This window comes from Haliotis asinina, chromosome 4, assembly GCF_037392515.1.
Source record: "Haliotis asinina isolate JCU_RB_2024 chromosome 4, JCU_Hal_asi_v2, whole genome shotgun sequence".
Classification (NCBI taxonomy): domain Eukaryota; kingdom Metazoa; phylum Mollusca; class Gastropoda; order Lepetellida; family Haliotidae; genus Haliotis; species Haliotis asinina.
In genome coordinates this window covers 76,931,259-76,945,959 of record NC_090283.1, presented here as the reverse complement: position 1 = coordinate 76,945,959, position 14,701 = coordinate 76,931,259, and the positions used below count along the sequence as shown (strand labels likewise).

The 14,701-nt window shown below is 41.0% G+C and overlaps 2 protein-coding genes across 6 annotated transcripts in view; one reads left to right on the top strand and one right to left on the bottom strand.

The window, feature by feature from the left end:
- Positions 1–4,019, top strand: part of LOC137281907 (sodium-coupled monocarboxylate transporter 1-like) — a 64,292-nt gene extending 60,273 nt beyond the window's left edge. For all 4 annotated transcript variants that reach the window (XM_067813624.1, XM_067813623.1, XM_067813621.1 and 1 more), the window contains exons 16-17: positions 37–149; positions 954–4,019. In XM_067813624.1, the coding sequence (XP_067669725.1) occupies positions 37–149; positions 954–1,130 (290 nt within the window). In that variant the 3' untranslated portion in view covers positions 1,131–4,019. The remainder of the gene's footprint in view (positions 1–36; positions 150–953) is intronic.
- Positions 4,020–6,239: 2,220 nt separating this feature from the next.
- LOC137281911 (uncharacterized protein YwbO-like) lies at positions 6,240–14,059 on the bottom strand. Of its 2 annotated transcripts, none has more exons than XM_067813632.1 (5): positions 13,678–14,059; positions 8,685–8,844; positions 8,008–8,170; positions 7,057–7,185; positions 6,240–6,820 (listed from the first exon to the last, which is right to left on the bottom strand). In XM_067813632.1, the coding sequence occupies exons 1-4, from the start codon at positions 13,887–13,889 to the stop codon at positions 7,061–7,063; spliced, it is 660 nt and encodes a 219-aa protein (XP_067669733.1). In that variant the 5' UTR covers positions 13,890–14,059; the 3' UTR covers positions 6,240–6,820; positions 7,057–7,060. The 2 variants fall into 2 exon arrangements, with proteins under 2 accessions (XP_067669733.1, XP_067669732.1); XM_067813631.1 differs by having other exon boundaries at positions 6,240–6,825; positions 13,678–14,019.
- Positions 14,060–14,701: the final 642 nt, after the last annotated feature.

Here is a 14,701-nt window from a genome sequence, read left to right as displayed (position 1 = left end):
CACTCCATAACTTTGTGATTGTTTGTCCACTTTCAGCTACAAAGGAAGAGAAGCCAGACCCGAAGTACGTCGTCCCAGTTTGGAGTATTTTCTGCCAGTGTCTTCCAGCAGTCGTGAGGCGGAAGCTGGGATGTGAACAGACACCCGGGGTAAGACATTCTCTTCCCACAGTGGTTACTTGTCACATCTTCCTACCTAACCTCTGTTCTAATACGACCCTTTCGTGGTCCGAGTATTCAAGACTCGGGGTTGGAGGCAATCAGATTTAGTAGTGCAATCAGCGACCTTGTTTCAAAAGTGATCGTTCGCAAGATCTCGGTAATTTCCGGATGCATCGTGAAAACTAGAACCTCTTCCCCAGCGCGATACTCAGATGTTTCTTCTAGACAGAACTCAGTCATGTCATATTTGTTTCTCCACATTGCTTTTTCTCCACATTGCTTGCATTAGTCAAGTTGAATCTAAGTGGATGTAACACGTGTTCTGAATGGACAGAAAAAAAGGGAGATATATCTGCTGCCATTTTTTGCCGCTAGGGGATTTTATGAGAACCGCGAAATATGGTCGTATTAGAACAGGGGTCCGTAGGAAGATATGACAAGTAACCTCTGTGGGAAGAGAATGGGGGTAAGATTGTATGAGTTCTGTTTTAAGCTGCTTTTAGATGTATTGATGTATTCATGCAATATCACTCGGGGACACCGAGAATGGACTTGACTTCAGCAGAGGGATGCACCCTATAGCCATGACAAAAGTCTGATATTTCACAGATATTTTGACCAGAGATTATGAACGTCCAGACAGTGTTTGGAATAAATGTCTGACTGGCGCCAAACGCTTTGACGAAATTCTCCATGCCCTCATTCTACAACACGGAGCATTCTGTGAGTGACATGTAAACCGACACATAAACGAGACGAGGACAAACTAATAGTACTTTTTTCTACTTGTAGAACATACATGACGTTGAGAAACATTCGAGTGATGGTGAATCGGGAACCAACAGCCAGGAAATAAAAATTCCTCTTGTTGACGATGGATCTGAGGAAGTACATGCCGATGGGGACCATCCATGTCCTTCAACGAATTCCAAAAATGGCGGCACTACGGAGAATGAAAACTTTATGTAACGAAGAAACAATTGTTTTTATCATGTTTATATGTGACTTTTACGACTACGCGACGCTTGTTTGAACGTGGTTATCATATGAACGTTCATTCGTGCATCTTGGCACGGTGTCACAGAAAACATGGCGGAGGTCACATTTTCCAGCTTTGGCAAGGGAAGTTAGACAATTCAGTCCTCAGTCGAAAGAATATGGAAGACGAAAAAACTGTAATATGTTCTATGCGATTAGTTGTCACTATTTTATCATGTTAACTTTTTATTCTTCATTGAACTGATGATGTACTTTAAAACAACAGGGTGTGCTCGTAATCAAGAGACAACGACGGGTAGTGAAGTATAATAGTATATTTAAGACCGCCAAATGTCATAAAGAACTAAATTGATTGATTCAGTAGTGTGTGACACAGCCACAATTTGTCATGCTCTGGCTTCCTACACGTGGCCGACACCCCATCACTGCAACATTGAAGTTTGTCCCTCACCTCTGGGCACCTCCTGGCCATGTTCAGTCAGGGTAGAGGGCGATCTGTACTTGTGCTTGCTTACTCTTTACTCAACACGTCTATATCATATGTTTTGATATGGTTTCCTTGAAAGATCACATATGCTATAGGGGGTTACAAATATATAAAACATTTATTGGCATCCTTATAAATGAAACCCCGTAATTAAAACTACTCACTTCGACATTTACTTGCCTTATATTGACCTTTTTAACAACAGCGCACAATTCTCCCCCGCGAACGAAATATCAACCAATCAAAGGGGCCCCTCTCCGTGACGTAATGTGAAGTATGTCTGCATGGGCCGCGGTGGTAAATTATCTTCTTTACAGGTTTGTCTAAACCTAAAATCGTGACAATTGTTGTGAAAAAAATCTATGTTTTCACAATCTACTGTCAGTTACTCGGGTCACCTGTTTTGCCTAGCTTCCGAGTTAGAACTTGTTTTCATAAACGCTCCTGTCGAGATTGCTTGTCGTCATAACGTTTATATCAATAGTGATGTTACAAATTGTGTCATGCAAAACCCTATCGGTCATGATTCAAATACATTTAACTACAGGTAGGACGTAGTTTTGATTTTCTAACGTGATGAAAACAAACCATAATCTAAATGATTCTCGAACTTTAGCCCGAGACGTCACGATGTTTTAAAAATGGCGCCTCCCAGTCGCAAAAATCTTAAAATCAATGCTATTTAGGTTTGTTTCCAGCGAGTTACAAAATCAAAAGTACTCTCTACGGGTTGTAAAATAGGCATTTCATTGATGGACAGGAGAATTTGCATAACATATAACATAACTATTTCACTCTTGGAAGCGAGGTGGGTGTCAGTATAATGTGACTTAACCACAACCTCAATTCCGAGGAAGAAATCGTTATCTTTCAAGTTGGGTCATGCAAAATCCTTTTGGTCATCAATCATTTACTACAACTAGTAAGTAGTTTGATTTTGAACTCGATGAAAACAAATCTTAATAGAACTTTCTATCTTGGAGGCGAGGTATGGGTCGAGTCATCCGATCTAAATCAACAAAATGACGAACCTGTTACACACGTTGACTACAACAGACTGAAAATCCTTCCCCACATTACGTCACTTCCGTCTCGGTGCATTGCACTGGCGCGACAGAGTTACGCAAGCTATCTGCGGTTTCTTTGGCGGGCAAAAGTGAAGTAGACGGCATTTTGGCAACTTTTAATCGCACGGAATTAAATTAACCACAAGTTATTTAGGAACGAATTTGGGGTTCCGTGCGTCTTCCATATGTATTGGTTAATTGAGTTCAAAAAGAAAAAAAATTATTCGTTCTTTAAAACCTTTTATTAAAATGCACAAAAATGCCTTTAACAAAGTACGCAACACGTGATTTGCAGTTTCGTCATATGAGTCATTGCTCTTGCTTTTTGTCTGAATTTACATATTTTAATATGGTATTATGGTCACGTGACTGCAATTTGTGTGGTTGGATTGTTTGAAACTGAATTACCCAGCCAAAGATTAGTTTCAGACACGGTAGGGTGGGGTGATGGTTGCACTCGAGGATGCACCTTAAAAATATGTAACATTGTATTTTTTTAATTTTCACCTCCATTAAAAATGTACATATTATCAGACAATGTTATTCAAATTTCAAGAAATTTGTCATAAACGCATTTCTAATTTATTCCACTATGATTTAATAATAGATTTCGACTGCTTACAAGTTGCTCAAAAAATGTTTATGATGGTCCTACAGATGCGTACTCACTAGAAATGACGTTACTCACTTGTACCTATATTTTCAACGATATACGGTTCTTTCATTAGATGAGAGACCGGTCACGTGGCAGCTTCAGCAGGTCTTATTGGTGTAAGCTTTTACATGAATACAAGAGCATGAATACAAGAGCATGAATACAAGAGCATGAATACAAGAGCATGAATACAAGAGCATAGACTATATATTTTGTCCCCCGTCGCAATACGATTAAGCTGCGTCCGTTCGTCACAAATCATGTTAACGGGATTTCTCGCGAACTGTTGTACCCATTGTCTTCAATTTTGGTGACAGTCAGCATTGGGATATAACGAAGACACTGGTTAATTTTGGTGACCTTTATCTTATTTTCAAGGTCACCACGACACTTTAACCACTTTTCAAAATCTTTTCAAAACACGGTTTCTCATGAACTGTTTGTACCATTAGATATGTGACCAAAAAATAAAAAGTCGCAGATATGTTATATATATTTCGTTCTCTTGAGGCGGGGGACATTGCCATGTTAATGGCAAACAAATGTTTTGTTCTGGTTTTTGTATCGCTCACATCCACTTCATGCAAAATAACAAACGGGTGAATGACAACTGTAAATCGTAATTATAATACAACTATGTTTTTAAATAATTCAGTGCTTTGCTTGTTCTTTGCTTCCCTGGTATTCACTGTCAACATTTGTATTGGTACGGATGTTCGCGTGTCACCATTTAAACCAGTAGTGAGTGAGTATAGTTTTACGCCGCACTCAGCAATATTCCAACCATATGGCGGCGGTCTGTAAATAATCTAGTCTGGACCAGACAATCCAGTGATCGACATGATGAGAATCGATCTGCGCAACTGGGAACCGATGACATTTGTCAAAAAAGTCAGCGAGTCTGACCACCCGATTCCGTTAGTCGCCTCCTACGACAAACATGGTCGCCTTTTATGGCAAGTATGGGTTACTGAAGGTCTATTCTACCCCGGGACCTTCACGGGTCATTTATGCTAGTATCCACGTGTCACCGTTTGTACTGGTATATACGGATCAACACAAGTACTGGTATTCACGGTCAACACAATACTGGTACACACTGTCAACACTAGTACTGTGTTTACAGACAGCACCATTTTTCAGACAGCAGTAGTGAGTGAGTGAGTGTAGTTTTACGCCGATTTTAGCAATATTCCAGCAATATCACGGCGGGGGACACCAGAAAATGAGCTTCACACATTGTACCCACGTGGGGAATCGAACCCGTGTCTTCGGCGTGACGGGCGAACGTTTTAACCACTAGGCTACCCCACCGCCCCGACAGCAGTAGTACCGTAAACATGGGTATCATCGATGCCTAATTATTTCTGTCTGTGGTTGAATCTATATCAGACTTTCACTCCAAGCATGAGGCATCAAGCAACACTATCAGTCTCACAAAGTGTCCGAGTTCAAGTCTGCTCATGCACAAGTGTACTGAAACATGGAAATGCTGAGCGATTTTAAAACGAATGTTTCGCCGATGAGTGAGTGAGTTTAGTTTTCCCCGCACTCAGAGCAAAATCCCAGCTATATGGCGGCGGTCTGTAAATAATCGTGTCTGGACCAGACAATTCAGTGATCAACAACATGAGCACCGATCTGCGCAATTGGGAAGCGATGATATGTGTCAACCAAGTCAGCGAGCCTGACCACCCGATCACGTTGGTCAACAAGCATAGTCGCCTTTTATAGCAAGCATGGGTTGCTGAAGGTTTATTCTACCCTGAGACCTTCACGAGTCGTTTCGCCGATGAACGACAAGTAATATACTGTAATCAACAAGGACACCACACTTGGACTCCGACAAAAAAACTGAACGAAATGGACAAGTGTTCATATTTTGATGGAGCCAATACAGATAATGATAACAGTCGCGAACAAACTGCTAATTTACTGCCAGAGATGAGGATCTAGGCGATTTTGTTTAGATCCTCTAATTTACGAACATATCTTAAGGGGAGGTAACTCCACTGTAACCATAACAGAACCGGATACAGCTTTTTGAGAAAGCGGGCTTCGCACTCTTGACAAAGAAGGAGTTTTCATTTTCACTCGTTTTCTATGGTCATTTGAGAAACTTTCTGTATCTAGAATTTGGGTTTTACACTTACCTAAACTGTAAGCATTGGAAGGTGGAATGCATGTTTTGAGTTTTTTATCAGTTTTATTTGACTTGTATGCATATTCTCGTAAAAAGTTTACAGTTACGAAGGGCAGCTCATTTGGACTGCTCTTTCTCGTTCGTGTTTAAATTATAGAACAAAATGCTCTCGACTTGTGTTCATGATTTACTATTCAAATCTTTCATCCCGTATTTTGTAAACGATGTCATATGAAAATAAGGTTTCATTTGTGTTCTCAGTGAATATTTTTGCCCGTCAATGAAGATCGCTTTCAACCCAAGTAATCTTCTTGCCCACTTATTAACACTGGGATAAGTAAGGAGCTCGAGAAACACATGAATCTGTCTGGCAGGCCTAAAACAGGCTTGGAACAGCAGCTATCATGGGTTGCCTGATTTGTGTACTCCCAAAGGAGTTGAGAATGATAATTATTCCCGTGTCACTACAAGTTGGGACAGTTCACCTCGAGCTGACTTAAGTGATCGGTAGTCAGACACTGGGATTTGACTGACCACGTGTCACGGTCCTACAGTGTCATGCATCTACGCTTATAATACCCATCACAGAATCATCAGGACCTGACTCAGTTGTGTCTCGGATTTGGATCTTAACGTGGAGATACGTCAAACAAGCAGTATGAAACAGGTGCTAGCATCAGGTCAGTTCCCTCCGTCTTGGAGACGAAATGTATCGCCAACGACTCAGTTGTTTTAACTTCTTTTAATGTAAATTAACAAGTGTAAACATACGTTCTATTATCCACATGGCCACGCTTCTACTTGAATACAATGGGCATACGACAATAAAGACAAGATATGTAACGTATCTCGCCTTTACTGTTATTCAAACACTTCCATTCAAACAGATCAATGAACAGCACATACCACGTGTGTTCTAACCAGTCACAAGCAGTATCTGCTATCAATAGCTAACCAGAGATGGTGTCGATGTTACCCTTCTCGTCACGTGACTAACATCAGTTCAGCCACAGGTAGTTTAATGGCTGCCGTCATTGGGTCACTTTTCAAAAGGGTAACACCAACACTAACACATTAATTTCAAGTACTTATATTTTATAATTCGATTCTGGATATTTTAACACAGGGTTCACATATATACCACCAGGAAACACAGCTATTAACACAAGTGGACACCGGGTATTTCTGGAGAAGCTTTACAAAGACCGTAACTACACAAACACCGAGAAGGTGGAATCTATGAGGTTCAATGTGATTGGTCGTCAAGATTTCCAAATGTGTAGTAGATCGTCCCGCATTATGTCACGTCTACACTGGAAAAAAAATATGGAACTATAATAAAATCACGCCTACACAGGCACATGCATGCAAGTACACAAGTACATTAGCCGTTACGCCAATTCTCACACACACGTTCGCGAACATACATACGGACATCCAGCTGCATATGCACGCATAAAAACCTTGCGACAAATGTGCTCAGGTGTGCATATTATCATCTCTACATACAAGCCTATAACGACGCGAGGCGCACACGTACGCACCATCTTACGTGCGGCTGGTGGTCTGTTGAGGGAACTTCTCAGCCGCCATCTGCATCATCTTCTTGAATGTCTCTACATCCTGAGCGCCCGAGAACATCCGATGGCCGTTCATATAGAAGAAGGGGACCCCTGATGACAAAGTAAATGAGGCAATTCTTGTCCTTGGGTCACACACACATCCCAACATATTGACAGCAAGGATAAAATAAAATATATAAAATGTAATGAAAATGAGATGCACACCAAGATATCAACCATGAATAGTGCGCTGAGGGAGAGGGTTTCTTAAAAATTTGATAATGAAAACAATTGTCTTCTGTGCCAACCTATTCCCATTCTCTTCCCACAGAAGTTACTCCTGTCATATCTTCCTACGTAACCTCTGCTCTAATACGGCCATATCTCCCGGTCATCGAGAAATCCCCTGGCGGCAAAACATAGCAACAGGAATTATCTCCCTTGTTACTATCCAATCAGAACACGCGTTAAATAGACTTAGCTCCAATATGGCGGCTCCCATGGAGCTGGTTCATCAACGTGCGAAAGACAGATTCGGTATTTCATGAAAATCAGAAACTGGCAATAGAGAGTGCAGGGATCAATCGCCATGATGTGTTTGTAGAAACAAAAACTGGTAGTGGCAAGTTTTCCCGATGCATTCGGAAATTACCGAGATCTTGCAAATGATCACTCTTGAAACAACGTCTCTGATTGCACAACTAAATCTGAACGCCTCCAATCACGAGTCTTGAACACTCGTACCATGAAAGGGCCGTATTAGAACAGAGGTTACATAGGAAGATATGACATTAGTAACCTCTGTGGGAAGAGAATGACCTATTCCTAACTGTGAAACCAGGTTCTATGACTACAGGGCCTATGTAGAGTTATCTTCCATGACCACGCAAGAAACCGCTAGGTTTGTCCTTGGTTATATCGCTGAAGACATACCGGAAACGCCCTTCTGACTCCATGACAACGCTCTTGTGCGGATGTCCTGGATGACCGCGTCGTTGTTGATGTAGGCCTTGACCTCTCCCCCCTCAAGTCCGGCCTCCCTTGCCACTCCAATTAGAACGTCATCGTCTAAGAACTTTCCTTTCGTAAAGTACACCTATAAAGGCCATGAAACAGTAGGGCATTTTAGAGGCTAACAACATGCAAATGATTAAGCCATGGAAGAAACATATCATGATGAGAAAATAAGGAAAAATGTGAAGACAAAGTAAGGGAAAATGTGACAATTTATTCCTCTTGAAATGTTTCACCTGTATGGATATATATTTCTTTTTCTCATATGCATTGGCACTAGATAGTAGCATACTCTCTAAATGGTATATCCCCAATCTTTTAATGGTATGTACTCATGAACTATCCGTTGAAAAGTAGAGACTTTATTACTGCAGACAAGTGAATATGACGCCACCCAAATGACACCGGGCAGCACAAAACGCCATTAGAACACCCCTGTTCCAAATTAACCATGTAGTAGAATCACGTACGCTTATATGAAAAGAGATATACAATAATCGATTTAATTTATGCCTAAGAACAAAATGAAATACAAAATTGTTTGGGACAAAAATAATCTGTTGACGTTTAACTGGTGCTAGGAACGTTGGGCTTACGTCGAAGAGACGTTCAGCTACGTCATTCTGTAGACTTTCCTCTCCCTTGTGTTTGGCAAGTTCCATCAGCGCATGCGCCTTGAGGGTATTGGGTACCACTGTGGCCTTATTGGTAAAGTCGATCCCTACTTCCTGTCCAGCTTGTTTCAGGTACTGAACCCTGCAATGCAGGAACATGTCTAAACAACGCGTACCAAATGTAAAAACGGCTATAATCGGACGTCACAATCAGATGGCACCACAAGTGTCTCTGATACTGAAGTTGGTTATCAGCGGGTCGCGCCCCACAAAGCGAACGTAACTCTCACCACTGCTTTCAGGAATGTTCAGTGAGTGAGTTTAACGCCGCTTTCAGCAATATTCCAGCAAAATCACGGCGGGTTCATGAAATGGCCACTTCACTGTGTTACACACAAGACATTGTTATAACTTATCATAAGACGCCTTCGTAACACGAAAGACGTCGACTGTAAATTCTCCTGTCTCCTACTCAAACTTCATGCCACCATCACAGCCCTCCTCCCTGGTTTCATCACATCTTACACGACCAACTGCATATGCTTTCCGTCAGTTTCATTTAAAAAGCCTTTTCATCTAGTACACATCCGTGATAGAATGGTTTACCCGAATTGAGAAAAATATAAAAAGGTAAAAGGTAAAACGATATTTCTATTAGCGTGGTAAGCCTTAGTTTCCACGGGTTGCACGGTACTACATGCTGGCATCGAAATCCTATAAGCTGGTAACTGGCTCGCCAACATGCACACTGCGTACGAAATCGGTTTGATGTGTAAATGTATACTGCAGTGCACCCCAAAGTCACAGTTCCAGTGGAATATCCATGTAGATATGCAAAACAATTATGAAATCCGTATCCAAAAGAACTCTTGCATGTGGCCGATCCGATTTCAGAATGAATGCGTGCCTAACAACGACGGTCACATGACAAGGAAATTAGTCTTTTCCTGGGGACTTTATGCTCTCTGACAGTGTTGTCATTTTCCGTATGCTGTGCAACCCACTTGCGCTACAGTTTCCCTGTGGTTGGAGCGTCCTCTTCTACTCGGGTTTAAAACAGATTGTGAACCCTGGGCAGTGGGGGTGCAACCCACCACCCACCCACCCCCAGGATGTTTAACTCCGCACACAGCAACATCCCTGCTATAACGCAGCAGTCTGGAAATAATAAGGTCTGGACCAGAATATCAATTGATCAACAGCATCAGCATCGATCTACGCAATTGCAATACGATGCCATCAAGTCAGTGGGCACTGCCACCTGGTCCCGTTGGTCGCCTCTAACAGACACGTGTTCTAGCCCGAATCGTCACTGATCCCACCTAAGCGCTAAAATCGATTTATACATAGGAAACCAAGATCATCTATTCTCACGCGCTAAGCTACACCTAGCTTAGTAAGCACAGTTGCCACAGCTTTCCCACAGCTGCTACTGGAGGTAGAAACTAAGTGTGATATTGATGACAGAAAACATCTGGACTCACAATAACTACATTAGAAGAAAAAAAACACCCACGACTGAGAGTTTCCGCAGTGTGTTAACCCGAACTCTCAATGTGTTTGTGGAATGTTTCCAGTAACCTGATAACACCGCAACGAAAATAGTATACAAAACAATGTAATTGCTGCATACTGGCGGTTGTGATTATAGACAACCGCACCACGCATAACGGCTAGCGTCCGCACAATCACAAGCCAGCAAGTGACATTTATGTTTGTTTAAATAGTAATGGATAAAGTAAAATGTTAACTGTAAGTAAGAATTAAATAAAGCCTTCAGTAAACACTATGGTCATGTTCTAAATGGTCACTTTGTGTTATCAGAAAATTAATAAATCAAATCAGTCTAAAGTAATATCAGTATTTACTGAGAATGTTTGTCCCTGTTAGGATTAAGTACGCGTAGCAAGGCAGGTGACTCTGGAGACTAACAATTTATATCACCACATTTCAACCCCATGGATATGTATTTATTTGATAGGCACACAAACTTTCACTCATGTCACTTATGTAGTTTCAGAGAAAACATCTCCCGATTTCACGTGATACATAGATTTCCGAACTCGCTTAAGATGGTGAGAGAGGAAACAAGTCCCCAAATAGAAGCGGACAGAGGGGACTAAATGCTCACTTCGGGCGGGGGGATAAAATGCCTTAAATAATCCATTTAAGAGGTGTCGTATCAATGTTTCGTCTCTTTACATACAGTACGTGCATGTAACTGGGTGGAACAGCCCGTCAGAATGCCATGTTCAAGTATTACAGATCAACGTCCCTGTTGTAAAAAACATATATTAACTCACTTGTAATGCAGGGTGATTAGTAAATCTAGAAATAATAAAGTACACCGAATTAAAAGAGGCATATAACTAAATTCATCCACTCATAAATAACAATACTTGTCGATTAAAGCCCCGTATGTATGACTTCAGCACTATACACGTACACAACGTCTCTATCAGTTTCAATCGGTTAATCAGATACAGGAAAAATGTTTGCAAATATAGACAGATGCCCTTGTATATAATCTATGATGTTTGTATGTACTCTTGAACAGGTTTTGCCCTGACGCAGACAGCCTGTGTATTTGACGCACAAATTATCTCAAATACGCAGTAAATTCGATTCAAAAGTTAGCGTCATTGTTGATGCAATGCCACTGGGCCCTAAGTTCAGATAATCTAAGTTTGTAATCTGCTGTTGTTTAAAACTACTTAGTTTTTGGTTTGCCAGTTAACTGGTCAGTGCTGGTTAAAAACCTGACCTGCCTTACTTTTTCTGTAGTTATTAAACAATCCCAAATGATGTCTTGCTGAATGTTTCAAAGTATCAAAACGAAATGTATGTGGGTTTTCATAATGATCGAACTTGGGGGACGAAACAATTCGAGATGTATGCGAAGATGAACATGAAACAAGGTCTCCGAAATATGATATCTTTCAAGAAACTTTAATGGAATAATCGTTTAATATTTCAAAGCAAAATATCAATAAATCTTTTTCGTGTTACTGAACTGAGGAATTCATAGTACTATTACACTACTGACGTGTTTTGATTTAGTTGTTTCCATTATGTCTTTATGTGTCCTCGCCAGACTAAGAGCCTTAGATGGTTTGTAGGCAGACCACTTAAAGGTCACATGCAACCAAAATATCAAACATAATTAAAACACATTTATCACTTATTCATGACATATAATATACATTGCTGCTTTTAAAAAACCAAATAAACAAAATTATAAGCGTACAATTGCGATTCAAAAGTGCAATATTTTGTACTTGGGCTTACTTCCCCCGAAACGAAGCCCTCGGGAGACCGAACCCAGTCATAGCGGATGGATGTGCACTCAAGTGTAACGACGGTTTCCGATTGGCTGTTTCATTTGCTGATATGCTGAGGGTTCATTGTGTGTACAGAAAGATGATCTGTGTGATGGGCAATTTAGAAGTATAGCCAGTCACAAGAAAGTAAGATTCTTTATGGATAACAACTTCTTTTTGTGTACTTGATGCGTCTTTTCAGTATGGATTCATATACTGTTGTCAAACAAAATCATATACACTAAAAGAAGTCGTTATCCATGAAGAATGTATATAGAGATGTTGGGTTTGGAAAATACAAACTCTGAATCTGTGCTCGATCCAATAAAAATCATGTTAGTAGAGATGGTAAACTACTGCTTGGCTGGAATCTGTCATTCGTCCAAGTACAAAGCAGGACTTGAAACTGACGAGTTTGCACCAGTTTCCGTCAGATCCAGTCATCCGAAAAAAATGAATGTAGTTTGTTTGCAACCCACAGACATAAAAACATGTCATGTGTATCACACGTGCCTAATTACATACTGTGGCAGACACGGGACTCAGGTGCACGAGTCATAAATCAACTTACTTATGTCGTATAGTCTGACAGGCGTTAAGTTCAAATTGCACGTGGTCAATGATTGAAGCTGTGTATTGCATGTTGTCTTTAGTAGACAGGCAGACAGACATACAGGTGTGAATAAACCAGACACTGAGCTTTCTCTGTGACAGAGACTGCTTTCCACACATCAACAAGTTGTTTTACGTAACGAGTAGATTATTTAATTGTGTGTGTACACAACCAAGATTAGACTACTGCTCACGACCTCAGACTCTGGGCATGCATACTGTTTCAAGCTCCGCGAACCTATTCACTGCGCATGCGTTATGGACGCAGCGCAGCACAGATGTTGAAACCAGTTTTCCCCCCAGCGCTGCGGGAAATTTAGTGAAACGTTTGAACTCCGATTTCGCGGGCTTTTTTTTCATCGCGGTTTTTTTCAACGTTATAGGTTGAATTGGCATTTTTTATGATTTGTTTCGGTAAGTGCATACCGAAAAGTACCAGAATCTGCAAAGTTGTGTTTTACGTTGCATGTGGCCTTTAATAATCCTTGTGAGAGCTCTTAAAACTTGACAAACTTCGATAAGGGTAACAATTACCACTGAGGAGAATATATGGCCATATTTGAATATTTAAACTCACATACGGCGTGTTGTGAATGATTTTATGCATGTTTTATGTGGCTCATACGGATACGGATACTCGACATTTGGACATACTGTTTTTCAGTTATAAAAAGAAAGGTTAAACACCATGTTATAAAAAAAAACAAATACCAGCATTCACCGTCTCCACAAAAAACACCCATGACCCCAGGCGACCCCGATATTTTATGAGTGCTTTAAACACTTCATTTCGTATGAGACATATCTGATTAAACATTATGCTTATGCTTAAAGCATGTCACCCATATTAAACTGACGATGCCTCTAATGTAGTGCTGAAACTCCACGTTAAGTGCAAAAAATGCCAACAGTGTAAGCATTACATGTAAGAACGTTCGATCGTCCTCTGCTCGTGGACTTTGACCTCCAGTGTCCTGTCAAGTCTAAAACAACGACACAAAGCTATCTGTCACTCCCGCGGACAACAACAAATGGCTCCTCACCTGGGATTCGAGGGGTCAGTAAACATGGCGGGTTTGGGCATCCCCTCGAGAGGAGTGTTGGGTCTGAGGAGGAAGGGTTCCCATCGAACGCGGACATCGAAGTTTTCCGCGAGATCAGCTATAGCGACCTCCAGCTTCCTCTTGCCGACCCAGCACCAGGGTCAGATAACGTCGCTGACGACGTCTACATTGATCAGCGGTCGAGACGCCATGCAGACAACGAAGAATGTAAACTCCTTGATGTCTGTATATCTAACGGGTCGTCACCACTTCTTCGAGAATCACTTGCTCAAAACACTGGAGTTACTTCCCTTCCTAGGTAAACAACTAGCTCCTCGGCGTGTGACCTTATTAGCATCGCGGTATCGTTTAGACAGAGCTCCGCGAACCGGGTATCGGTGCGAGGAGCTTGATGTGATCTCATTCCTCATTGACATTAGAAGCGACCTGAACCATCAATCAATCAATGTCTTCTTTTTACGCTTATATTTTGCTATTATGGCGGACATAGGCCATGGAGTGCTGGCATTACTATTTTAACATTATAGTTAAAATTAAGGACACGAGTTGTGCAGCTGTTTTTTTTTTATTAAATGCATAGTTGAAGGCAACACGTACAATTCTCCATGGTATTTATCCCAGGTCTGGTCGCTACAGACGTTGACGGATGCGTGTGGTACCATTCTACTGTTGTTAGATGAATTCATCTTTACAATGAAACAAAATTTAATCCGCAAACCGATTTCTTCGGCAAAGATAGTTTTTGCATATGAATAAATGACTCATTCCAAGTAACAGAGATCAGTTAATTCGGAAACAGTAATCATGGCAGTAATTATAGCGACTGATTGGCGCTGCCCCGTTACATGATCATCCGCTCAGTTGGAATTCAACGTGCGCCTAAAGGGAGTTTTACAGTCAGTGTGTGGTTATGACAGTATGAGTTAGCTAGACATTGCTCATTACATTACAATATCTATTACGCCGACTTATCTCGGTTTATGTATTTATTTATTTATTTATT